We start from the raw sequence: 24,588 nt of genomic DNA on the forward strand, positions 1-24,588 counted from the left end.
GTCAGTGCCGTTTATTCCAAGCAGTCATCAGTAATTCCCGTTTTCTTCCTTGGGTATCCCCCATCCCCACCGTATCGGAGCATCCCAGCAGCTTTAATCTCTCGGCACAGCGCCCGGGGGAAGCGGAGGGGTGTAATGGCTGATGGGGAAACCACAGAGGAGTTCAAGGCACAGGTCCCCGGGAGCAGATACGCCAAAGGACAACTTAAAACAACGGGGCTGTAAATAGGCAGCGTGGAGTGCAGAAAGCAAATAATAATATACTGCAAACCTTACGGGAAGGGATCGATCTTGCACAGCACATACAAGTATAAGAGAAAGGTGGGAATTCCAATGCTCTCAGCGTTGTTCTGAAATTCAAAGAAATATTGAGCAGCCCCGCAGGGACATGCCACTTTGCGGGTGCTGGGGTGCTTCGTCTGTGTCCCCGGGTTTGGGTGCGTGTCCCTGGCAGCACCCTGGCGTGGGCTGCGGCTATAGGGACAGGGACACCAACCCTTGGGCCACCCCGGGTCCCCTGATGGCGCCTCGGGAAGCCAAGGCTTTGGTCTCAGCTTGATTTTGGCACTGCTCACATATTCCTCTGCTTTTTGACCTCCAAACTTTTGTTTTTGAACTGAGTTCATTTTCTGGCTTACGTAGCTCTTTTTCCTCCCGATATTTATCTGCCCTTGCACTCTTGGATGAAGTTGCACGGAGGGAACACATCCCTTCTCTGCCTCCGGATCGCCGGGACCCTGAACCCCGGCATCTCCCACCCCCCTCCCGACGGGTTTGGCTCCTTCGCCCGCAATGCTGAGGCCAACGGGCAGCCCTGCCTCTGCTTTCTCACCTCCCGGCAGCGCTTTCCCTGCTTATCACCCTTTCTTTTTTAATTCCTCCCTAATCATTTCAGAGTCTTTGCTTATGCCGAATAGAGGACCGAGGGCCCCGAAGCTGCTATTTGGGAATTAAAGTAAAAAAGCAAAAAATGATTGAATCTTCTCCACCCATCAGCTCACGGCTTTTAATTCCCTCTACCAAAATACACGTGACAGATAACACAGGGCACAGGCAATAGCCAGAGCCTTGCTGTGCCCACTGCTCTCCATTACTTTTATGGGGGGAAGTTAAATAGGAAAATAAAAACCACTTCACGTGCAACAAGGATGGGAGGGCAGGAGTAACCGGCTTCATCCGCACTGTCAGAACTGGCTTTTTAACTGATATTTTGGATTATATCCAATAAAGGAGTTGTAAGACGGGACCTCAACAGCAGTATCGTGCCCCAACCCAAAACATGGGGGATCCCCCTGCCTTACTGAGGGATTTTCTGCTGTGTTTAAGTGGGGATGCTCTGACTCCTCTCCTTCCCTCCTCCCCCTCCTCCTCCTCATTGGCTCCTACAAATAAAACCCTGGTCAAAAATGACCCGCGACCTGCAGGCTCGTCCCACGGCCTTGGCACAGGGCAAGGGCTCACGCAGAGCCCAGCTTTCAGCGGCGATCGGGTAGAACTCACACACAGAAACTGCGGGGACAAGGGATAAGCAGGAGAAAAAATTTATTTACATCTTTCGAGCAGTAACACAGCTGCAGCGATTCACTGGGAAGAAACTCCAGGAAGAAAACTCAGCGCGACGTGCCAGCAGTGCCCCGCGCGCGGGGAGACACAGTATTTTGGGTCGGTACAAAATTGCTGTCGCTTTAGAAAAGGCGTGAGATTCACAGTAAAGTACCAAAGGGGAGCGCGGCGGGGAGGAAAGGCGAGGGACACGTATCACTGCGGGACCTCATCCCTGCCAGTATTTGGTCTATGAAAATGAACCATACAACAACTCTTGTAGAAAAACCTATCCCAAGGGCTCGATGCATGCAGAGTCACGGGATTTCTACATCTACTCTAGGGCTCGAAGTCTTTAAAACAAGTGCTTGGGTGGCTCTCCTGGGGCAAAAACATCTGTCCTGCTGCTGGGCGCTGCACCAGGAGGCGTTTTGCAGCAGAGAAGGATGAGACACGAGAGCCGGGCAAGGGAAAGCAGGGAGCAGCCCCCTGCCCAGCGCTCGGCCCTGGCAGAGCCGCCCACCGCGGCCAGGCTGCTTTTAAAGCCTAACCCCCCACCCCGTCCTCTGCTCCCCCCCTGCCCAACACTGTTAGAAAGAGAAGAGCACGCACATTTTTGGCTATTTCTAGATTTGTGTTTAAAAACGGCACAGACCTCCGTCCGAGGGTCGTGGGAAAACCTAAAATCTTTCTTAAACAGGATTTCGTTGCAGGGTGGAAGATTTGCCTCCTCCCAGCCCGGGAGCTTCAGGGCGGGGGGATGGAAAGGCCCCCAAGGACAGCAGTGAAACCTGATGGTCCCTCTGGTCTCCCACCCGGGAATTTCCCATCCAGGCGGGATGCGGAGCCCTCCCCTGCCGCCGCCGCACCATGGCTTTCACCCGCAGGCAGGCAGCGAGCAGGCAGCACAGGGGCAGGTCCCACTCGGAAGATGCCCAACGGCCTCTGACTGTTATCAGGAGAACACCAGGGCAAAACTGCCTCCGACAGAGAGCGCAAACATCGGGGGCTCCTCTGATAGCGCCAGGATGCGGGTGGCTCAGCAGGGATAAAAGACTCCTGGGGATGTGCTGAAGTTTCGCACACGGAGCCCGTGCGTCCCTAAAAAACCCAGCCAGCTCCCCCTCCCCGGCGGCGGGGCCGCTCTCCAAGCAAAAATAAAAACAGTGACATGTCAGCAACAGAAACTTGCCCAGGCTGCTCTAATTAATCAAACGGGTGTCGGGGAGTGACAGGTTCTCTGCCCTCCTGCTGAGCCCCCCCTGGCAGCCTGCAGCACGCTCTGCGAACACAAGCGGCTTCGTGCAGAGTTCCCAAAAGTCGATGCTAAAATTCAGCGCTTTTTTTTTTTTTTAAACTTTTAAAAATACATTTCTTGCTTTTTTCTTAAATATATATTCTATAAAATAAGGCAACTCGAGGAGACATAAAGAACATCCCCTTTGCTTAGGTACTGCATCCTACCACCAAAGGGGGTTACAGTACTTCCAGTTGAGAAAAGCCACTCCACCCGGCCCCAAAGCTCCTGTGCGCGAAAAGGGGGGCGACACGCGCAGGTGATGCTGTAAATCTCGGGGAAATGCCTGGGCATGGCCCTCGGCAGCCCCTGCATGCGTCCCGGGGAAGGGAAGGCTCGCGTCCCGCGTTCGTGGGGAGGGAGCCGCTTCTGCTGGGAATGCTGCGGCCGCAGCGGGAACTGCTTAAGGAACACCCCCTCGCCGGGGGAGCTCAGGGACAAAAGGCAGCACAGGAGATGGAATGACTTGATTTCTCCCCAGAACTGAAGCAGACATTAAAATACATCTTCGGGAGAAACTCTTAGGACACGACCGTATCTTGTAGTATGAAAAGCTACAAACAAGGTAAGCACAAAGGAGCGCAGCTCATCCCCAGCACAGATCCTGCTCAGTGTCGCAGCGCCTCATGAAAACTAGACTGTACAGCAGCTTTTTATAAGAGGGGTTTCACCTCTGTCTACGGAAGAAGCACAAGTGCGTGTTTTACCTCCAATGCTTTCCCTCTTTTATGTGTATTAATACCGGAAATATGATCTTCATGTTTCTGAGCTTTGTAGTGTAAATGTTTTCCACATCGCTCACCAATTCCCACTGGGCTAAGTCTTGCTTTTTAGAGCCTTATTTCTCTGAGAAATAAATTTTATAGAAAACAATTTATATTTAAAAAAAAACCCCAACAACCTAGAGAGTAATCTGCGGTAAATGGTAGCGGGGAGGAAAAGGATGGTAGGCTGAAGGCTCAAACAGAGACTGGGCTTTGTATGGGGGTGGCGGGGACGTCATGGCAAGCTGTGTAAACCTGGTATGATCGTTACCCAGCTCTGCATCGCTAATCTGTGTGTGTACTTGGATCGCAGGCAGGAATACTTTATAGCCTCAAAAGAGAAAAAAAACCCTTATTCTAGCAGACTTGACCTTATAAGCAAAGATCTTTTCCCCCGATACTGTCTGTAACGGTGTATCCACAGATGTCACCCCGTACACCCAGGAAAGGGACTTTAGATACTGCACCATCACCTAATCTGAGCACAGCCCCAGGACCGTGCAGAGAAAGCAACTCCCTGATGGCGTTAACTCTTGGTCCTTGGCATGGGCTGTTTAGTTCTCCTCATCCGAAATAACGGGTGGGATCTTGCTGGAAAGCAGGGTGTACACGTACGGCCAGATCTTGTTGGTCTCTGTCCCCGAGAAGGAGTGAAGGATGCCCCTGCTCCTGGAAGAGAGACGGGAGGAGACGTCAGTACCAGGGGTATCTGCAGCCCTGAGGACGGGGGTATTTGCTGTCACGTTGGCCGTCGGAAGGAGACAGCCCGGCCAGGCTGGAAGCTCACCAACAGTTTTTTGGGCAAGACAGGGGGGATAAAGGGGACCAGCGGTGGCTGCTCCCATCCATAGCTGCACTCACACGTGGACGAGACAAACAGACAACCCAAATAATCACATTACCCAGGATAACAGCTCATCCTCCTCCCCCTAAAGACCACTTGCTCTCTAAAGGACTTTATAGACATAAATCAGCAGGATTTATTCATGTGCTTAAGCGAGTGGGAAATTCAGGGCCCTGATTCCCCCCTTCCCTGCAAGGGCATGGACCACTTCTGCTTTTAAAAACTCTCCCTTTCAGCAGGGGATTGCCACCCTATGGCAATCCAGCTATTCCCAACTTGGCCAGGGGACGACTGCCCCAACCTACCAGTGACACAGAAGGGACAAGCCCTGAAGCATGTCTGTGCCCACAGCAGACCCATCCGCCCCAGCCCCGTGGTCCTGGACCGATGTTTTGCAGGGTGCCTGACTGCACAGCACGTAGCGCCCTGCGTCTGCAGAGCACAGGGGCAAATGAGTTTATTTGAAGCAGGGCAGAAAGCGGCTCACAGACGCGTGCAGGAGGGGAGCCGCTCTCTGCAAGGTCACCGTCCCCAACCGCCCACAGACCCTCGCCTCGCTCAGTGACGGCTCTGCGTGGGCAAGGCAGGGTCTGAGGCGTCTCTGAGCTTCTCCACCTCTTCTGCTGGAGGACACTCACCCAAAAGAAAGCTAGGACTCTCAACTGGTTGGGTGTCCTAGCGCTGATGGGCAGCACCTCTGCAAAGCAAAGAGGCTCCCACCCAGTGCAGAGGAGCTAGGGAGGAGGAGGGGTTTGCAAACACCTTCTGCCACAGCAAAAAATCCCTCCCACCGCCAGCAACCAGCAAAAGCCCTTTGTGGAGCCCAGAAAGACAAACGGGAGCTGCGAATTTCTTTACATCAGCCTGCTCCCTCCAAAGAGGGCCAGGGCTTGGCTGCAATGAAGGGCTGGGCTGACCGCAGTGATCTGCCCCAAAAAACCTGTCGTGGGCCGTGCTGGGGCTCCTCGGGCTGTCGGGACGGAGGCACGGGACTGGCTGGTGAAAACCTCACTCGTGCCTGTTTTTACAGGCACGCTGTGATTTATTCGCATGGTCCAACTCACTTGTACAACTCTATTACTGGCTTTGCAGCATCTTTGTACTTTCTGAGCCTGGCAGCAACGGCATCGGGTTTGTCGTCCTCACGCTGGACCAGCGGCTCACCCGTCAGGTCATCGATGCCCTGCAGAAGGCAAACACCGTCAAGGGGATGCAGCCATCGCCCCATCGCCCACGCTGCAGCTCCCTGCCATGCAACCGCTGCCAAACGCCTCATCCTGCTCCGCAGCGATCGAGCATCCTCAGACAGCATTTAACATAAATCCCATTTTCCTAATTAACATTTAGCACAACTCCTTCAGGCTGGCTCCCGAGGGCAAAGCCCTCTGGTGCTCAGCACTTACTACCTGGGATTTCTTCACCAATGCTTTTTTTACAATCTCAGCTCACGCAGAGAAAGGCTTCTCTGATCTTTTCCTTCTGCGAATTTCTCCCCGATGCTATGGGCTCTTACCTGGACGTGGGGGGGGTTGAAGTCCATGTTGTACACCCTCCCGCTGGCCGGGTGGACCCAGCGGGCGCTCAGGCGATCCTTCAGTGTCTCAAAGGGTATGTTCAAGCTGATCACCAGGTCCAGCTCGCAGATCCTGTCCAGCGCCTCGGCTTGCCCCAGTGTCCGAGGGAAACCTGTGCAGGCACCGCAACAGAAAGGGGCTGTGAGGAGAGGCAGGAAAGCAGCAGGGATGGAGGCAAAACCACCCGCCCCACAGCCCCAGAGCTGCAAAACCACGGCGGCTCCTCGCTATAGCACAAGCGGTGTGAAAGACAGGCATCCGCCATATGGCTACAATAAAAAATAGCTCCTACAGCACCGACTCCTGAAATACAACACATGGACTCATGTTTTCCTGCAAAGTCGTGTCTGGTGCAGGGCCAGCGTTTCTGCACAGGGGCTGGAGGCAAGTAAGAGGGCATAGGCAACAATAAAATGGGGAGAAAGGTTGGAATTATGAAGCAAAACCTGAAGGAAACAAAAAGTTGCACACAGATGAGTAACACACTGCTGGTTGACATGGAGGACATCAAGGATACTGCAATAAAATGGTTGCACAGCCATCACCCAGCTCTCTGAAACCCCCATCCTCTGAAGGTACCAGGCGGTACCTTTTGTTGGGAAAAGTCAGCGAGCGGGTGGGAGCATCTACTCTTGCTGCCGGATCACAACCAGGGGTGACTCTGCAATGGTCCCCTCTCCAGTTTTCTCTGCTGACAACACCTTTCTCTTTCATTTTTTAACCATTTTTTACATCCATAAAACCCTCTGAGACCTCCCAGGCTTTTCGCAGAGTATTATTAGCCGAGAGCTTGTCAGGACATCGGCACAGGGAATGAATCGGCCATTATAAGAAATAATACATTTAGTCTGCCTTGCCAAGTAAAGTCAGTCTGTTATTTATGTTATCAAACGGACCACCCGAAATAAATACGCTCCTCGTCACGGTACTGCTGGAGTGGGGCTCTTGACTGCAGCCACCCCTCGCACCCCCAGGCAGATGAATTCGCCCAAAATTAGGAGGAGGAACGTGATGGCCCAGGGCTGCCAGCATCGCTGCTGCCTGCGTTCAGATTGTAGCTTCAGGGGCAGCTCATCCCTTAAACATCTCGGTGTAAGCAGAGGTCAGCACACAAAGCAGGCGGCTCCCAAAATCCTCGTTACCAGCCCACGGCCAGAATTGCTTTGCCCTTGCATCACCCTCAACACAAAGCCCTACCGAAACGGGAGCTGGCGCCCGGGCCAGGCTGCTGGGGGTCGCACCATGATAAATCAGCATTCCCAGCTGCAAGAACCCAAATCTGAGCATGTCGATGCAAACCCCCGTCAATATGTTGAAATGCCACAGTTTTAATACAACGAAATATGCACTTGTTTATGCAGCGTTTGTTGCTGCAATATTTGTTAATCACCGTGACCCCTGATGAATTAAGTGGCGTTATGGCAAGAATAATGAAATTTTAATAGTGGGGATTCACAGGCCTCTTCAAGGCAGCCTGAATCTACAGGCCTTGAGGTCTCTGACATCCTTCCCTGTGAGCCCAGGGAGGGTGACACTGCCAGACCCGCAGTGCCAATGCTGATGGATCCCTGGTGCCCACTGGGGTGAGAAGAGCTTGGCTGAACCCCAAGCCCCAGCACAAGCCAGCCCTCCTCTGGGGCCACCCAGGGCCACATGGGGAAGAATCATAGAATGGATTGGGTTGGAAGGGACCTTTAAAGACCATCTAGTCCAACCCCTCTGCAATGAGCAGGGACATCTTCAACTAGATCAGGTTGCTCAGAGCCCCGTCCAACCTGACCTCATCACAAAAATCATAAAATAGAAGCCCAGCTCCACCAGCCCTCCAGTCCACGGCACTAAACCGCAGCCTTATTTTAGTTGTAATCTATTTCATATTTTCCCTATCAGGAGCCTGAAAGCTCTCCGAAAGCCCAGGTCTGTCACAAATCAAGTGGCTCCGTCTTATCTACATATTCACTGACTCCTTCAAAGAGCTCCAGCAGATCGGAGAGGGAGGGTTTCTCCCCCTACAACGGCCACGGCTGCTTGTCGCCATACGTCACACTTGCCTGTGTCCAACACTGCAGGTGAGTGTGACCCACTGAGCCCTGCCCCATCCCCTATCCAAGCCCCAGAGTGATTTCTAGAGTTGCCATGGGCACTTGCCAGCTCCCAGGCCACGGGCAGTGATGCGTCATGGCTGCTGGCACGCAGCTTCACCGCCGAGGGCTGCAGGAGCTCCTGGCGAACCCTCTGCTGCTCCTCTCACCGCCTGCCTCGCCGGTTTGCTCTCAGCGTCTCCTCCACCCGCACCTCAGGTGGCTTTAGGGCTTGGGATGAGTAGCTCCTTCACACACATACGGAGGCGGTAAGAGGTTTTTCTTGGCTTGCCTCCAGCCCTGCTCTGCTCTCTGGCTCTGCTTTGATGAAACACCCATCTCCTTCCCCTGCCTTCCCCTCTCCCCGACGTGCGCCAAGGACTTGGCTGGACACGCACGTGCTGCTGCTCCAGGCAGAGGGATGCAACACCTGCGGGCAGATGTCTCTGCAAGCAGGTGGGCTCCTGCCTCTCCTCCCACCACCACCAAAGGCACCTTCTGGATTTTCTCGCTCCTGGTGCTGCCAAACCATTAGCAGCAAAATGATTTTTTAAAGGGGGCTGGGATTTTCCTGTCCAGAGGGGACGCCGGCAGCACACTCACCATCGAGCAGCCAGTGTTGCTCTCGACGCTTCTCCAGCTCCGTCATCATCACGCGCGTGATGACATGGTCCGGCACCAGAAGGCCTCGCTCAAGGTACTGCTTTGCCAAGACGCCAACTTCTGTTCAAGAGAAGGGAAAAAAAAAAAAAAAAGCATGACATTTCCGCTCAAAAAATATCGCTCCCCCTCAAATTCTGCCTGTCCTCCCAAATCGCTCATGAGGGAGCTTTTCGGCAGCATCCCTCTGCTCATAGCTAGTAGAAATGGAGATGCCTGAAATATCCGAGAGCAGGAACACAGGGAGCACCGGCCAAGCCCTGGCAGCCCTGCGAGCCAGCTGATGGCAGCAAGGGACACTAGGACTGTCACTGCCATACCAGACATGCGCATCAGGTGCTACACACAAAGCTCCATAGGTTTTGAAGATGGCACCGATGTGGTTGCAGGTGATGCTGTCATGGATATCAAATGTCACAAAGACACTGGCCCAGCTGCAAGGGATGCAGCCAACCTCCGTGTGTCCCTCCAACAGTGGATGGTCACCCCATCCCGGGACACAGATCTGCCCAACATCCCGCTGCCTGGCTCACTGCTTGCTTTAAACAAACGCCAGTGCCAAATACGGGATGCTAATAATGCCTGTTCCTATATGCACTGAGCCACAGCTGCAAATTCTTGGGCTCCGGAGAACGTTTCCAGTAAAGCCAGGAGGACAAATGATGCATTTGAGCAATGCCTGCAGATCTGGTAACATTTGGCATGTAGGCACAAAGTTCCATGTACAAGCATCACCAGGAAAAGCCGGTGTCATCACTTATAAATGATCTGAAGAGGTGTAAATTCACCACTTCGCAAGCAAAACACGGCAGTAAACAGGCATCCCCAGAGAGCTCATGGGAAACCCAGACCTCAAGGCGTTTGTTAAATCACTGCTGAAAGCAGGATTCCCATCCAAAGGGCTTTAAGACTTCAGAGCCTCAACTTAAGATACGCTCAGATAAGAACACTCTTTCCAAGATCAAATCCTTGAGAACGTAATTGCGGTGTAACTGCAAGGTAAATACACGTTACCAGGCTCCTGCCTGGGTCTCCCCCGCATCACTCAGCTGGAGCCGACAGCGCCGGAGGAGAAGCCAGCGGTGGTTTCTGCACAGGTAACACCATGTCTGGATCCACCTTCACGGCAGCCTGGCATCACCCGGGCAGCTGCTGCCAGCAGCCAATGTAATAAGGGTTTATTCTGCTCATATTTTTATTGCAGCTGGGGAAAAGCAGATGTTCCTTCAAGGAGAGATGCGAGAAATTCAGTTGTTTTTTTACATGACAGTTTGCCTGCGATTTTCTTTTAGCCACTCAGAGACACAAATAAACTGTTTGGGAAATGCAAATATTCTTTGCCATTGCAAGTGACAAGTCCTGATCCTGCCACCAGAAGAGGCCCGGCCTTTTCCTCTCGGACGAGGACCCAATTGACACCTCTTCTGCTCTCTTTCGACAGCAGCTGAAATAGCACTTGTCACCAGAAATGAACAATTTTGCAATCAATTTTTGCAAGGTTTTTGCTGAGGACGGCACATTTTAGCCCTCCCAAAGTACGAGTCCTCTCCAAAAAAGAGCCACGGGATCCTGCATTTGGAGGCAGGCTCTGGTTTTCCAGACTGCAGCAAGATGTCAGACCAGGCAGGCACATGCATCTGGACACGGGTCGAATTCCTGAGCTGCAGGAGGGTTGGTTTTTTTTGCAAGATATACAGTTTCTAGACAGGGTTCATCTGATGTAATGGGGGAGCCTGATGCAGCCTGCACTGGGACATGCACAGGAAACCTCACAGGCTCCCAAAATGGTCTTCGGACGATGCCTGGCAGGAAAGCGGGGCAGGTCGGTGCTGCCAGCCCAGCCACGCTCCCCAGTTGGAAACCTGCCTCCAAAACGGGGCAGGGAGCGGGCACTGACTCACCAGCCTGCAGGGCTGAGTCACTGCGGGGATGGGGACCACGGCACGTCCCCCTCCCGCCGCTCCATAAAGGCATTTCGGCTCACCCCGCTGAGCGGCTCTTTGCTCGGAGCCACAGTGGCTGCCAGGCGCAGCAAGCAGAAAATACCTTTTTTCAATGATGAGTTTTTTGTCGCTGCCCATACGTCGCCAGCACTGCTGGCAGCTCTCTTGCTTGGGGAAGCAAAGGACACGGGGATGGAAATAATACATGAAGGCTTATGCAACCAGCACGGAGACCTGCTAGGGCATAAATATTATTGCATCCGCCTACGTTTTTTAATATTTATTCACATGGTCTGCACATTGCCACGGGCTTGCAGGGAAGGCAGAGCTGCTCCCAGGGCAGAGCCTGGTGGCCAGGGAGGCTGGAGCTGCAGCAGAAGGTCCCACTGCCACGCCGAGGAGGGCTGGCCATCCAAGGGACCGGCTGCTGCTCAGCAGGGCTGCTGGAGCCGGGCCTGCTGCTGCAAACCAAAAATACACCGAGACGCAGTTGCGAAGTCTGGAAATACAGGGGAGGCCCACAGCTCTGCATCACGGAGGCTGCAGCTTTCCCACGCCCCCGATCCGGGTGGACGGCTCTCCTCTGCTCCGCGATGGACGACTCCTGCTGCCGGGGATGCTTCTCCTCCACGTGTGTCGGGGAGACAGAGCAGTATGGGGGGCATGCAGCAGCATGGGGGGCACGCACCGACATAGGGTGCACTTAGCAACATGAGGGGCAGGCACCGGCACAGGGGTCATGCCCTGGCATGGGGGGGATGCACTACCCCCGGCGTCCACGCACCAGCACAGGGTGCTGACTGCTTCCACACAGCTAACGAAGCCCCTCCAGGCTCTCCCTCCCTGCTCACCCTCCTCCAAAGCACACATGGCGTCGCTGCCCTTCCTCTCGCAGAGGAGGAATGGGCATGGATTTTGCATAAAGGACCTGCAGAGCTGCCTGGTGCCCTGATCCCCCCAACACCTTGCAATGCTCCGGAGCGCATCATCCCTGCATCCCAGTCCTTCCCAGGCATGGTGGAAAATGACGGTCCATGCCCAACAGCTGCCGGTCCCCCCGTGTGAGGATGGGGGGCTCACCCCTACTGCACTGCACAGCACCTATGGAAGCACCAAAATCCCCATTGCCATGGCCAGGTGCAGAGGGGGGTCGCAAGCATCGCTCTGCCGTTGTTCCAGGTAGCAAGGGGCTCCTTGGCTGCTACTCGTGCTGCCCGAGATGGGCCGGCAGGGACTCCCGGCAGTGCTGAGCTCCATGCAAAACGGCCTCTTGACTCACACGCTTAATCCCATTAATCTAATGACCGTGGGTTTAATCTGCCCTTTAACACACGGGACTTCAAGATCTCTGCGGCTTCCCCCACGCAACCCTGATCTGCAGCCATCCCTCCTTATCAAAGCAACACTGAATTACAGCCCCGAGGGACAAGGCCATGAGTAACAAAACAGCTGCCCAAGACCAGACAGGATGGGCTGGAGGAGAGGCCGTTCCCAAACACAGCGCTTGGCAGCCTCCAGACCCTGCACGATAACCCTGGACCTTCTGCCCCATGACACAACCTCCTACATGATTTTATTTAGGCTATAGCAAGGCAATCTGGAGTTAATGGAGAGGAGAAACCCTGGGTGGTTAACAGGGCACCGACCGCAGCCACCTCTGCACCGGCGCCGTTACGCTGCAATAACCCCGGCTAGCCGGGGACAGATGGCACCCTGGTTTTGGGACTCCAGGACTTCTTTCCTGATGCAGACGCTGCATGCAGGGCCCTCGCTCCCACCCCATCTCTGCTGGCAGGACCTCACTTAGGGGAGCCAGAGCCTGCTGCAGCCCCAAATTTGGGCCATGACGTGCTTGGTGGACGGACAGTGGGGTCTGTCTGCGGGGCGGCAGCCAGTGCCAGGGGAAACCCCAGCGGCCAGAGTATCGCTGCTGCTCCCGCATGTAAAGATGGAAAACCAAAGGGCAGGTTTGGTCCTGGGCTCAGTGCACGGCTCTGCCAGCGAAGACCGTCACCCATGGGAAAGGTGGGGAGAAGGAGCACAGGGCTCGGCCACGCACAGCCCACAGCCCCCTTGGCCTTTTTTTTTGGTGCTTACTTTGGTCGACGCTAACAAAATGAAATTTGTCACGAGGAGAGGACAGGAGCCACTTCTGTCTCCAACGAAGCAAATTAAAAGGAGCGGTGGGCCAGACGCAAGACCCACGTGTCTCTCAGGGGATGGAGAACCTCAGCCAAAGCCACTTGGAAAAGAAAATAAGTTGTATTGCAAATGAGCTGCTGAGTCCTGCTAAGACCCCGGGATGCTGCCAACACCAGAGACAACCCCCTGGGTACCGGGGCAAGTAATGATCAAGGAAATCGCTCACCACCCTCCAGCAGCCCTGCCTAGCACCAAAACCACAGTTTCTAAGTCTTCCAGGATCTTCAAAAGGCCCTTTCCTACAGCAGAGCAGCCACGCACTAAGCAAGACGCTAATTAACAGATAAATGTGTGGTAGCGGATGTACTCGCAGGGTCACTGTAGCAAAACTTCAACCAATTCAGCAGCAGCCGTGTGTTCAGCTGCTTTGCCTGGCTGGAAAGCGAAGTCCACGAGACCACCGACACCGCCGACAAGCCGGGCACCTCTCCAGGCCGCGCACTTTGGGCTTCCTCCAGTGGCTGGAGTCCTCGGTGCCGCCCGAGCCAGAGACCCACAGCCATGGCTACTGTACATCTTGAAAAGGCAAGCAGGAAAATGCCCTGTGCGTCGATGCCTGCCTGCCATCCTGGGACAGAGAATACAAACACCGGACTGATGGGTCCCTTTGGGACCACGACTCTGTAACACAGCTTTTTATATCGAAGGCCCCAGATCCCCTAAAACACGAAGCCAGTGGCGCAGACGATAAACTCAGGCGGAGCGTCGAGTTCCACCTAGCTTGCCCTGGAGCTGGCACACCGCAGCGCCATCATGTAACAGCTTGTCCAAAGCAAATAGCAAAACAAAATAGCAAATAGCTGCAGCTTACTGAGAGCTGTAACCAGAGGCTGAGTCAAAGGTGGGACCCGAACGTCACGCCAGCTGTGCAAAACTAAGGCTGATTTACTTCTGAGTAATTTTACCCACATTTCTCATTGTTGTTTCCTTTTGGAAACTGAATTAACCTGATGCGCTTTGGGAAATACCTTCAGCTAACTCCCTTCACAGCCCCTTCTTCCTTCTCCAGTGTCCCCAGAGAAGCTCTACAGTAAGAGTATGAACTGAAATACAAAACCCAGGAAAGCCGCTTGTTTAGATCATGCGGGTTCCCAGGTGGGCACCCAGTCTCACCGTCGCACTGCCCCGCTCCCACGCCCTGCACCTCTGCCTGCTTTTCACCAGGCGCTTTGCCCTTCAGCCAAAGCAATCATCGGGATTTTCCTAATTCTGAGCCTCCCTCCAAAGGAAATATTATTGTCCTTTTTATTTATAAAAGGAAATCTGGATATTTTTAAATGAGTGACCAGCACAGGGCTGTGTGCAATGTCCCTGCCAGAGTGCGCAGCTCTCTCAAACTTTACCCTCCCTTCCCCCCCCCCCCGTTTTTGTTACCCTTCTAAAAAGGGAAATCACTTCTGCGTTCTCTTGGCTTGTTTTTTTATCCATGCCGGTTTACTGTTCCTCTGCCCGGTGAGTCAGCTTCCCCTCTGGGTTGGTCTTTCACACATTAGCAGAGGAGAGAAGGAGTTGCTGGAAAGAGAAATACGCTGGGATTGCCTAACAGCAGCAAGCCGGGGTGCAGCGCACCCGCTCCCGAGCCTGGCCAGGGCTGGGGAGTATCTCACAGCACTGCCCGGGGCGCAAACACAGCAAAGACCATCGGTTCTCCCAAAGGCTCTGGACCTGGATGTCAAACACGGGACGGGCAGGAGCAGAGAGCCACCCCGGCGAGCCTCCACCTCCCCACTTTCTGCAAGGGAGTTTCATAAGGAGCGGGGGACACGCACCAGCGCCTGGTGACACCCCGCTGTCCTTGCTGCAGGGGCTGACACAATACAGCATGGCACGGCACGGCGCAGGACCCCGCCACCCACAGCAATTTTCCCAGCGGCGTTTCCCCCGTGGATGAACGCACGTTCCCAATCCATCCCTCCCACCGTGGGTGGGAGGCACAGAGTGCACCAACACTCCAGCCATCTGCCGTCCACCACGTTGCAGTTTTTACCCCGCTCCTGCACAGCCACCTCAGGCAGGATGAAGTTATTATTAATAACACGCGACCTGCGTCCCCGGACGCCACCGTTAACCGTTGGTGCCGGAGCAGGTGGGTTATTTGTACCGGCTTCTCCGGAGCCGTACCCGCACCCAGCACAGGGTTGGGACTATTACGCACCCACGGCTCCCCACGGGATCAGACCCCGCTTTTATCAGGCAGTTCCGTGAGCTCAGGCTGGAGGGAGATGGCAATGAACGAGCTGTGCCAACCCCAGGGAAAGAAAAAGACCTGCGGCATAACCAGGAGTGGGTTTCCCCATCCTCATCTTCATTTCTTCCCCATCCCCATCCTCATCTCTTCTTCCCCATCCCCATCCTCACCCCCCTCCCCAACCTCATCCTCACTCCTTGCCCATCCTCATCCTCATCCCCATCCCCTCCCCGCCCCGTCGAACATCCCCGGGGCTGGCGACCCCCCGCCCCCGGTCCCCGCCGCCCGCCCTCCCCCTCCGTCGGGGCAGCCCCGCAGCCACTCACCGCCGCCTCCGCCGAGGCTCTCCCGCAGGAATTGCCCGCTGGAGAGGTGCTGGAGCCCGAAGCTGCGGGCGATCCTCTCGCACACCGTCCCCTTCCCCGAACCGGGGGGGCCAAGCACCACCGCCCGCAACAGCTTAGAAGCCATAACCGGCTATCGGAGCCCGGGACGGATCCCTGCGGGGGCAGGACAGCTCGTCAGACGGTCCCGGTTCACCCCTCCGCCCCCCCCCCCGCCCCGGCCGTACCCAACCGCTCCCCCCGCATCCAGCCGCCGCCGCGGCCCGTACACATCAGCAGGGCGAGGGGGGGGGCACCGGCGGGATGCACCGCCCGCCCGCCCCTTCGGGCCGCGGCACCCTGGGACTTGTAGTCCCGGGGCCGGGGCGAGCCGGGACGTGCGGCGGTGGCCCCGTCGGACCGGCGGTCCGACGGGGCCACCGCCGCACGTCCCGGCTCGCCCCGGCCCCGGGGGTCCCCGTGGATGTGTCCCCACATCGGCATGGCGGGAGGGCATGAGGGGTTGGGAATGCACAGGTTGCGGGCACGGTCTGCGAAGGGAGGGTCTGGGAACACACACGCAACATGCGAACACGCAACATGCGAACACGCAACATGCGAACACAATACCGACACAGTAGCGTGCGCACGCACAGCCCGGACACGCACAACCCGCCAACCCACACCGCGCAAACAGGCGTAAACGCGCAAGCTGGACACGCACAACACGCGAAGGCAGCCTGCAAACGGGCGGGCTGCAAACCCACAACAGGCACGCACACACAGCCCGCAAACGCGCAACGCGCAGACGCACGGCACGCGGCACACACACACAACACGCAAACATACAGCCTGCACGCGCACATGCCCAACACGCGAACTTACAGCCTGCGAACCCACAACATGCCAAGGCACATGCCGTGCAAACGCACAGCCTGAGAACACGCGACATGCAAACACGCAATGTGCAAACGCACAACCTGCGCACGCGCAACACGCAAAGGCAGCCTGCAAACGCGCAGCCTGCAAACACCAAACACGCACAACCCACAACACGCCCAGCCTGCAAATGCACAATGTGCACACACAAAACATACGCACATGCAGCCTGCACACGCACAGCCTGCAAACCCACAACACGTGAACGCACAACATGAACACACACAGCCTGTAAATACACAACATGCAAACGCACAACACGCGCACCCACAACATGCAAACATACAGCCGGCACGCGCCATGCAAACGCACAGCCCGAGAACGCGAAACACGCACGTGTGCAACATGTAAACACACAACCTGCACACACACAACATGCAAACATACAGCCTGCACATGCACAGCCTGCAAACACACAACACGCACACCCACAACATGCAAACATACAGCCTGCACATGCACAGCCTGCACTTGCACATACACACACACAACATGCAAACATACAGCCTGCAAACGCAAAAATACGCAAGCGCACAACCTGCACACACACAACATGCAAAGGCAGCCTACAAACACAGTCTGCAAACACAAAACACGCAAACGCAAAACACACAAACAGCCTGCACACGCACAGCCTGCACTTGCACATGCACAACATGCAAAGGCAACCTGCAAACACAAACCACGCAAATCCAACACATGCAAACCCACAACACGCACAGCCTGCAAACGCAAAACATGCAGTCTGCACAGCCACAGCCTGCACTTGCCGATGAACACACACAACACGCAAACATACAGCCTGAGAACGCACAACATGCGCATGCACAACATGTAAACGCACAGCCTGCACCTGCACAACATGCGAAGGCAGCCTGCACACGCACAGCCCGCAAAAACAGGCGCCCGCAGAGCCTGCACAACATGCACACATACAACATGCAAACGCACGTCCACACGCACAACATGCACACACACATGCACGCAGCCTGCACACGCAAAACATGCGAACAAAAACCATGAACTTGCACGCTTTGCACATGCACAACATGCACGTGCATGTGTAAACACACAACACGCACATGCGCAACATGCAAACACCCGGCCTGCACACATACGTGCAACCCTACAACAAACACACACGCAAACGCACAACATGCAAAGACACATGCCAACAGGCCTGCAAACACCCAGCCTGCAGCCAACACACACAACCACACAACACGCCCATACACATGTACACACACAACACACCACGCACAACCACACAACACAGCACGCTCACGCAACACGCCCACACACAGCCACGCAACACATCACGTCTACGCACAACACATACAACACACAACCACACAATATGCCCATGCGCAACACACCCACACAACACACCCACACACAACACACCCACGTCCACACACCACACACCACAGCATGCCCACACAAAACACACCCTCACACAGCCACGCAACACATTACGTCCATGCACAACACGTACAACACACACACACACCTCCACACACAACCACACACCACAGCACACCCACACAACACACCTCGTCCACACACATGTGCAACACCACAACCACACAACACGTCACATCCACGCACAACACATACAACACACAACCACACATGCCCATGCACAACGCACACACAACACACCACAACACAGCACGCTCCCACACAGCCACACAACACGTCATGTCCATGCACAACACCCAACCACACAACACGCCCGTGCACAACACACACACAACACGCCCACACACGACACACCCCATGCCCACACGCCACATACAACCACACAACACAACATGCCCACCCACACACAACACGCACACACACCACACCACCACACACCACACCACGTACACCACCGCAACCACACAACACGTCAGGCCCACGCACAACACGTACAAGGCACAACACGTACAAGGCACACCACACCACACAACACCACACCACACCACACCACACAACAGGCCCACACACACCCCGCCACGCCGACGGGCTGCTCCGAGGCGGGGTCACCCCTCACACCACCACCTCCCCCGTGCCCCCGCCCCCGCCATGTCCCCGTCTCCGTGTCCCCCCCATGTCCCCCCGCCACCCTGCCCCGTCCCCTCCCCTCCCCGCCCCCGGAAGCTCCCGTCACATGGCCGCGCGGCGCTGCCATAAACACACCAAGATGGCGGCCCTCACGCCGCCAGCCCGTGCTGCGTCATGCCGGACCCGCCGCCCCCGCGTCGCGGCCGTCCCCCGCCGCGGTTCCCCGTTCCCCGCCCTTGAGGGGGAACGGGGAACCGAGGGGGGGGACGGGGACGGCCGCGACGCGGGGGCTTCAGCCCCGCGCTCCCCCGTTGCGCACCATTATTTTCCGTGCGGCCGCGTTGAGGCGGGCGGGGCCTGCCGAGGCCGCGGGGCCGCCGCCGCCCCCCCCCCCTTTCCTCAGGTGGCTTCCAGCGCTCCGGACGGTGAGTGTGGCGGTGTGTTGGGGGGCGTGTGTGCGTGTGGGGGAATGGGGACCCGGTTTCCCTCCCGCCGTCGTGCGGAGAATTTGGCGGCTTCAGGCCGTGGTGGCCTCTCGGGAAGGGGCGGCTGAGGGGAAAGTTGGGAGGGAGATGGTGGGGTGGCCCGGCGACCTCCTTAAACGCAGCCTCCACCACGGAAGCCGTGTAAAATCGCCCGTCGGACCGCTGTATCCGCATAACTTGCCGTTTTTTTTGTTTTTTTTTTTTTTTTTTTTCCCCCCCCTCCTCTTACTTCTACAGATTTTGGTTAAAAGGGCCGCTAAGCAAGATGGAAATCGGGTTTGCTGCCTGCGCGCCTCGCAGGCTTCTGTAGAGGCAGGGCGAGAGTGGCTTGTAGTGCTCGAAGATACTTGACGCTGGCCCAGGTTGCCCAGAGAAGCTGTGGCTGCCCCATCCCTGGAGGGGTTCAAGGCCAGGTTGGACGGGGCTTGGAGCAACCTGGGCTGGTGGGAGGTGTCCCTGCCCAGGGCAGGGGGTGCCACTGGGTGGCCTTTAAGGTCCCTTCCAGCCCAAATCATTCTGGAACCTGCGCATAGAGTCACAAGCCTTGCGGGTTGCAGTTCGGGGCACATCAGTAATTCCATCGGTGTGATGCTAAAGGAATTTCAGTTCATACGAAACAAGTAAAGAAAATACACAGAATTGCCAGGCCCGAAGGGGCAGGAGGTGGAACTGGAGTTTAAAAAACAGCCAGACAAACTTACAAGGCTTTCAAAAGCGAGAACCGTCAGCAAACACTGGAAACTATATATTTTTAAGAAGCATGTGGAAATAAGCAATGCCTTAGCAACAACAAAAATGTGCACTAGGCTCCAAAACTAATGTGGGTTTTGCTTAAAAAGGGGCTTTGTCAGATAATAATGGGGAACCTGCCTAGGCTTTTTATATCAGGTCTGTGAATCTTCAGTCTGATGGAAGCAAAGCAAAAATCAGTGCGCGTGTTGGGTGCAAGGAGACAAACCATATTTATATTGGAGTAAGAGCTACATCCTCTCTAGAGAAAATGGCATCTTTGCCACCTCTCACCTTGGCGGTCACGTATCTTCTCCCTTTAAATAGCTTAATAGTAACTGCTGGAGCACAGAATAACATCTTGAAACAGCAGTCAAGGCATACTTGAACTATAAAACTGATTCTTGTCTTATCACTTCAGCCTGTGAAATGTAGGATTCCCCATCCTACATCTATGCCATTCTACTGAAATCAGTAGAATTTTTCTACTGGAGTAGTAATAGTGGTGTAGAAACACCTCAAAGTGAGAGCGCATGGTTCATGAGTTAGGCAGCTTCCTTTCTTTTCAAAAGTCACCGTTGTATGTACAGAATTTATTCATATTTTTTTACCAACTTTTGTTGTTGTTTTTTTTCCTAGCAACAGCGGATTCTTTAATGATTAATCTACAAATGGTGGTAAATCTGCGAGTTTTGGGATATATGTTCAAGTCGTCTGTGTCATCCTACGTCAGTATTGCATAATCTGTTGACTGTCCCCTTTTTATGTAATGTATGTTTGTAGTTTGTTTTAAAATGTACAAATATTTTTTTCTACTGCGTGCTTCTCCTCAGATACTTCATATTTGTCTCTCCATTGCCCTCTTGAGTTAAAAACTTGTAAGACACCGTTTTGATAGCTGGATTGAGTGGAGCGTTACGTATTTCTCTTTTAAAAACAGTCTCCGTAACATCTTGGGACATGCTCTTTTCCCGGTAAGTTTAGAGTGTTACACCACTTCTGCAGTTTCTGCTCCCTCCTGGTAGAAATGTGAAAGCGATTTGTACTGGTGAAGTCCATCAGCGTCATAAATGAACTTGTTTCTAAAAATGTAATAACACAGTAACTTTTTCTATGTAGAACCGTTGTGTTTTTTAAACTAATTTCAGAACTTTATGTATTTGATTGCCTTAACCAAAGGATGTGGGGTGTAGAAAGTTTCCTGATCTTTTCAACAATATGTGTTTTTAGGGAAGAAAAAAAAGGAGGGGTAAAACATAGGTTGATGTAAGCTTGTAATTTAACTAGTTTGCTGCAGAATTGTTTATTTCCCAATTTTGTGTGTGGATCTTATGACCTAAAAATGCCAGCTGTGTACTTGAAGCACCTCAAGCCTTTAGGCCCCTCTTCTGCTGACTCCAGTGGCAGTCCCTTGCGGAGGCAGCTGCCTGCTCCCCTCGAAGCCATCGGTAGGCATAGGAACGGGCATCTGCGATACAAACTCCTGTAAAGCCTGACTGAATGTGCTCACAGTGCTGTAAAATTCTGCCACCTGGCAGCCCGCTCCGCTGGCGAAGGCCTGGCAGGCTCCGTGCAGCATGGTCACGGCGTGGTGCTACCCTGGGATTCGCACTGTCAATGAGCCCGCTCCTTGGCTGTCGCAAGCGGTGGAGCTCCAGTAACTTACCTGGCTCTCTGCCATTGTACCCACTGACTGTCTGGTTCGTGACATTCAGTACTGAAGTAGCCTAAACCAAATGCTTATTTCTAGCTCTGGTAAATTTAAGGGGGAGAAAGGGCTGCCCCCATTCTCTCTAGTGATATCTGTAGAGTGGTTAATTACCCCTTGCTTTATTAAATCCAGCATTGGTGGATTTGGCCAGAAGAAGCTAGTACTTAAAAACACTTGGAGGTGCATTGCAGAAGCCACTGTGGTCGTTAAGGTGGCACTAATTATCTGGATAATTTTCTGGACTGAAACCTCAGATGCAAAGCCACTTCTGTTAAATGCCCTTGAGCCTTTCACCTGGCATCTGGGTATCTCTTGGGGCGATGCGTGGTTTTTGAGACATGTACGGGATGCGGAGACAGAGGAGGTGCCTGCTGGGCTTGGCAGTGTTGCGGAGGGGCCGCAATGACTGACAGGCTGCCCTGGCTCAGTTATCACAGTGCTGATGCTGTCTCTTGTAAAGGTACAGTACTGTGATAACTGAAGGATGGCAGCCATCTGAGCTTCACGGGGCCCCGTGCCGCCGGTCCTCTGTGCCCTGGGGACAGACAGACAGACTGACATGTATACAGCGCAGTGTCCTGCTGAAGTGGAGTGTACTCCTTTTACGTGTACCCCTTTGCATAAAAGCTGAAGGTTAAGAAAACTTAATGTTTTATTTGAATAAAATATTATACTTTATTGAGAGTTTGCCTGTTAATTGACTGTTTTGCTTTGGAACATCTTCCAGAAACGCTGTGCTTTGGAAAACTTCAACAATGGTTCAGAAAGCAGGGTCCTGCGCAGTGTGGTGAGGTATGAGAGTGGAGGTGCAGGTCAGCAAGTAATACTTGGTACCGGAACAAACAGAAATGACTGTAGCAATCAAGAAAACAAAGCCCTTTTAAGGTATTTTTTTAATACTTCTTGGGAAAAATACCACCGTCTTGGCTAACTAGTCTTCTAACTCATTTTCTGTATGTTTCAATACATGGAAATAGATGGTGCGATGCAGGTCGTTTCAGGCGCACTGGGGTGATGCAGCTGGTGCAGCCCCTTGCAGGGTTTTCTTGGGGCTTCTCTGCCCCGGCAGCTGGGAGACTGCAACTGGGAGACTGCAAATTTCCTGGGTAACTTCTGTAGCAATTTCATCAAAAGACATGGAAAGGTCGAGGTTTTCGGGGAACCTGCTGTCTGATTTTTGTGCCACGTGAATGAAGTGGTGGGAGCTGGAGGGTTGAGGGTGTATCTGTCCCTGGCTTGGTGGAGCAGGGAGACAGAGGGTGCAGAGAGCGGGGCCAGGGTGCAGTGCTGGGATGCGACAGCAGAGGGGCCCCGTGGGCTGGGTAGTGCTGGAGAGTGGGAAACCCCAGGGATTTTTTTCATAAAATAAGCAAAGACTTGAAGACATGTTAGTGCGGTACCTGTTCCCCAGATCCCCCCTGTGGAAGTGTATGGCCCTCAGGCTGCCGAGGCTAATGCAGCAATTTCCAGAGGTCACAATTAATTCGTGATATCGATGTTAAGTGTGGTCATTAACCCAGTGGTGTTTAGAAAACTTCTTTCTGTGCTGGATGATTCGTGACTGTCTAGGGCCTTGCCCTGTGCTTCCCTGTGCAGCCCCGGCTGCCGCTCGCTGCTCCAGGGAGAGGATGGGGATCAGCTCCACCAGCGGTCTGCTCCAAGATGGCAATTACAAGGTTTATGTTATTTCTCCAGTCCTCTTTACTGGAAGGCGTTTCTGCCAGACCGTGCTGCTGGCCGTTTCTGTGGGCCCAGACAGGGTCGGTGTTGTACAGCCACGATGGAACGTTTTGCCAGTGTGCGTCATTTAAATGGGGGAAATTATTACTGATGTTATGATAGTGGCATGGGTCTGTTTCTGGAGGAGGACTCTCTTGTACCAGAAACTCTGCAAATGATAAAAAAGACATCCTGCTACCAAGGGTTTTAAGTTCTAGACAGATTAAAACCTGAGAAGAGTCAACCCTCAGCTTCCTCTCTGCCCCTTTCCAAATCCTGCAGGGATCCCTTGGCCTGGGCAGGAGTATGCTCATCCCAAAAAGGAGAGGTGGACATCTCCCACAGCACAGCGGCTGTGGTAGCCCCTGGCCGTATGACAGCAACACGCCTGTGCTCCTTTACATGCCGTGCCACACTCCTGTTCTGGTTACAGGATGAACGGGAGAGAAGAGGGGCTGTGAGGTCCTGGGGTGGGGAGCGTTTGTAGGCTTGCAGGCTGGCCGAGGCTGGGTTTCATCTCTTTTTAGCTATTTTTCCTGTCATTTTAGGAGCCAGCAAGTGCTAAGGGAATGCATGTCCCCTTTCCTGGGAGAAAGGCAGGTGGCAGTGGAGTTTGGAGCAGGAAGTAGTGTGGCCTTCAGCCAGGTCCTCCTGGCCACCCAAAGCAGGGCTTTGGGTGTTCACCGATGAATATAGTCAGGATGCTGACTTGTACTAGAAACCGAAAAGTTCTTGTCCTTCCCATGGGAAATAAGATAACTGCTCAGAGGCAGATACAAGGTTTGTTATGGACCAGGTCCAAGGAATAAGGTTCCTCACCTACTCAGCCTTGGGTCACGTTTGAGGGTTAATGACCAACCTGACTTATGCAGTGGGACGTGCAGCAAAGCTGCTGGCGGTGTACTGCAGCACATGTCAAGGACTGGGGAAAGAGAGCAAAGAGTCTGTTCGAGTGATATGTGCCTCTGGCTTCAGATTGCGATTCTCGTTTCCTGTTACAACAAGTACAGCTTCAAGCTCTGGCATGGGACAGGAACTGAAACACTGTCTGTGCCTGAAAGCAACACCTCTCCGATCAGATTTGCTCGGAGCCTTTATCTCCCTCTCTAGCTCAGCGGATGTAGAGTCCATCTCTTTTTCCTGTAGCTTCCTACTGATATCATAATGGGACAGACTTATTATAAATACTGGTGGGTTTGCTATGTCTAAATATTGCTACATGCGAATAATGCAACTATCAAGTCTTTTGGCAGCGAAGCACTTCCTCCCACGAACCGTGTTAAAGCAAGATGTAAACAACATGCATACAGTGATACATCACGCCACTTTTTGCTCAAAACTAAAGTCTCAGAGGACCATCCATTTTCTGTTAAAACTTTCTGTAATTTATGGGTTTGATCCCCAGGCAAGGCAATTTTCTGGTGACACGTCTCAGCTGTCATTCCAGATGGATTTGTTCTGACCCGCTGGTTCTCAGGCTTTTTCATCAGGAAAGTCCCTTTTCCCATCTGGAGGCCGTCGGCTTCCCACCCACGTCT

General features: G+C 53.9%; 1 protein-coding gene across 4 annotated transcripts; it reads right to left on the minus strand.

The window, feature by feature from the left end:
- Positions 1–1,525: 1,525 nt before the first annotated feature.
- On the minus strand, positions 1,526–18,665 carry AK4 (adenylate kinase 4). Of its 4 annotated transcripts, none has more exons than XM_063344450.1 (6): positions 18,542–18,665; positions 15,422–15,595; positions 8,706–8,825; positions 5,961–6,133; positions 5,512–5,630; positions 1,526–4,272 (listed from the first exon to the last, which is right to left on the minus strand). In XM_063344450.1, the coding sequence occupies exons 2-6, from the start codon at positions 15,564–15,566 to the stop codon at positions 4,158–4,160; spliced, it is 672 nt and encodes a 223-aa protein (XP_063200520.1). In that variant the 5' UTR covers positions 15,567–15,595; positions 18,542–18,665; the 3' UTR covers positions 1,526–4,157. The 4 variants fall into 4 exon arrangements, with proteins under 4 accessions (XP_063200520.1, XP_063200521.1, XP_063200522.1 ...); XM_063344451.1 differs by lacking the exon at positions 18,542–18,665 and adding an exon at positions 18,352–18,408; XM_063344452.1 differs by lacking the exon at positions 18,542–18,665 and adding an exon at positions 15,667–15,737.
- Positions 18,666–24,588: the final 5,923 nt, after the last annotated feature.

This window comes from Chroicocephalus ridibundus, chromosome 8 (assembly GCF_963924245.1).
Source record: "Chroicocephalus ridibundus chromosome 8, bChrRid1.1, whole genome shotgun sequence".
NCBI classification, from domain to species: Eukaryota; Metazoa; Chordata; class Aves; order Charadriiformes; family Laridae; genus Chroicocephalus; species Chroicocephalus ridibundus.

Coding starts and splice junctions, on each gene's coding strand:
- AK4 (XM_063344450.1), bottom strand. CDS start 15,566: ATGGCTTCTAAGCTGTTGCGGGCGGTGGTGCTTGGCCCCCCCGGTTCG. Junction 5,631..5,960: donor TCAACCCCCCCCACGTCCAG/GTAAGAGCCCAT, acceptor TGCCTTCTGCAG/GGCATCGATGACCTGACGGG. Junction 4,273..5,511: donor CCAGTAATAGAGTTGTACAA/GTGAGTTGGACC, acceptor TCTCTCTTCCAG/GAGCAGGGGCATCCTTCACT.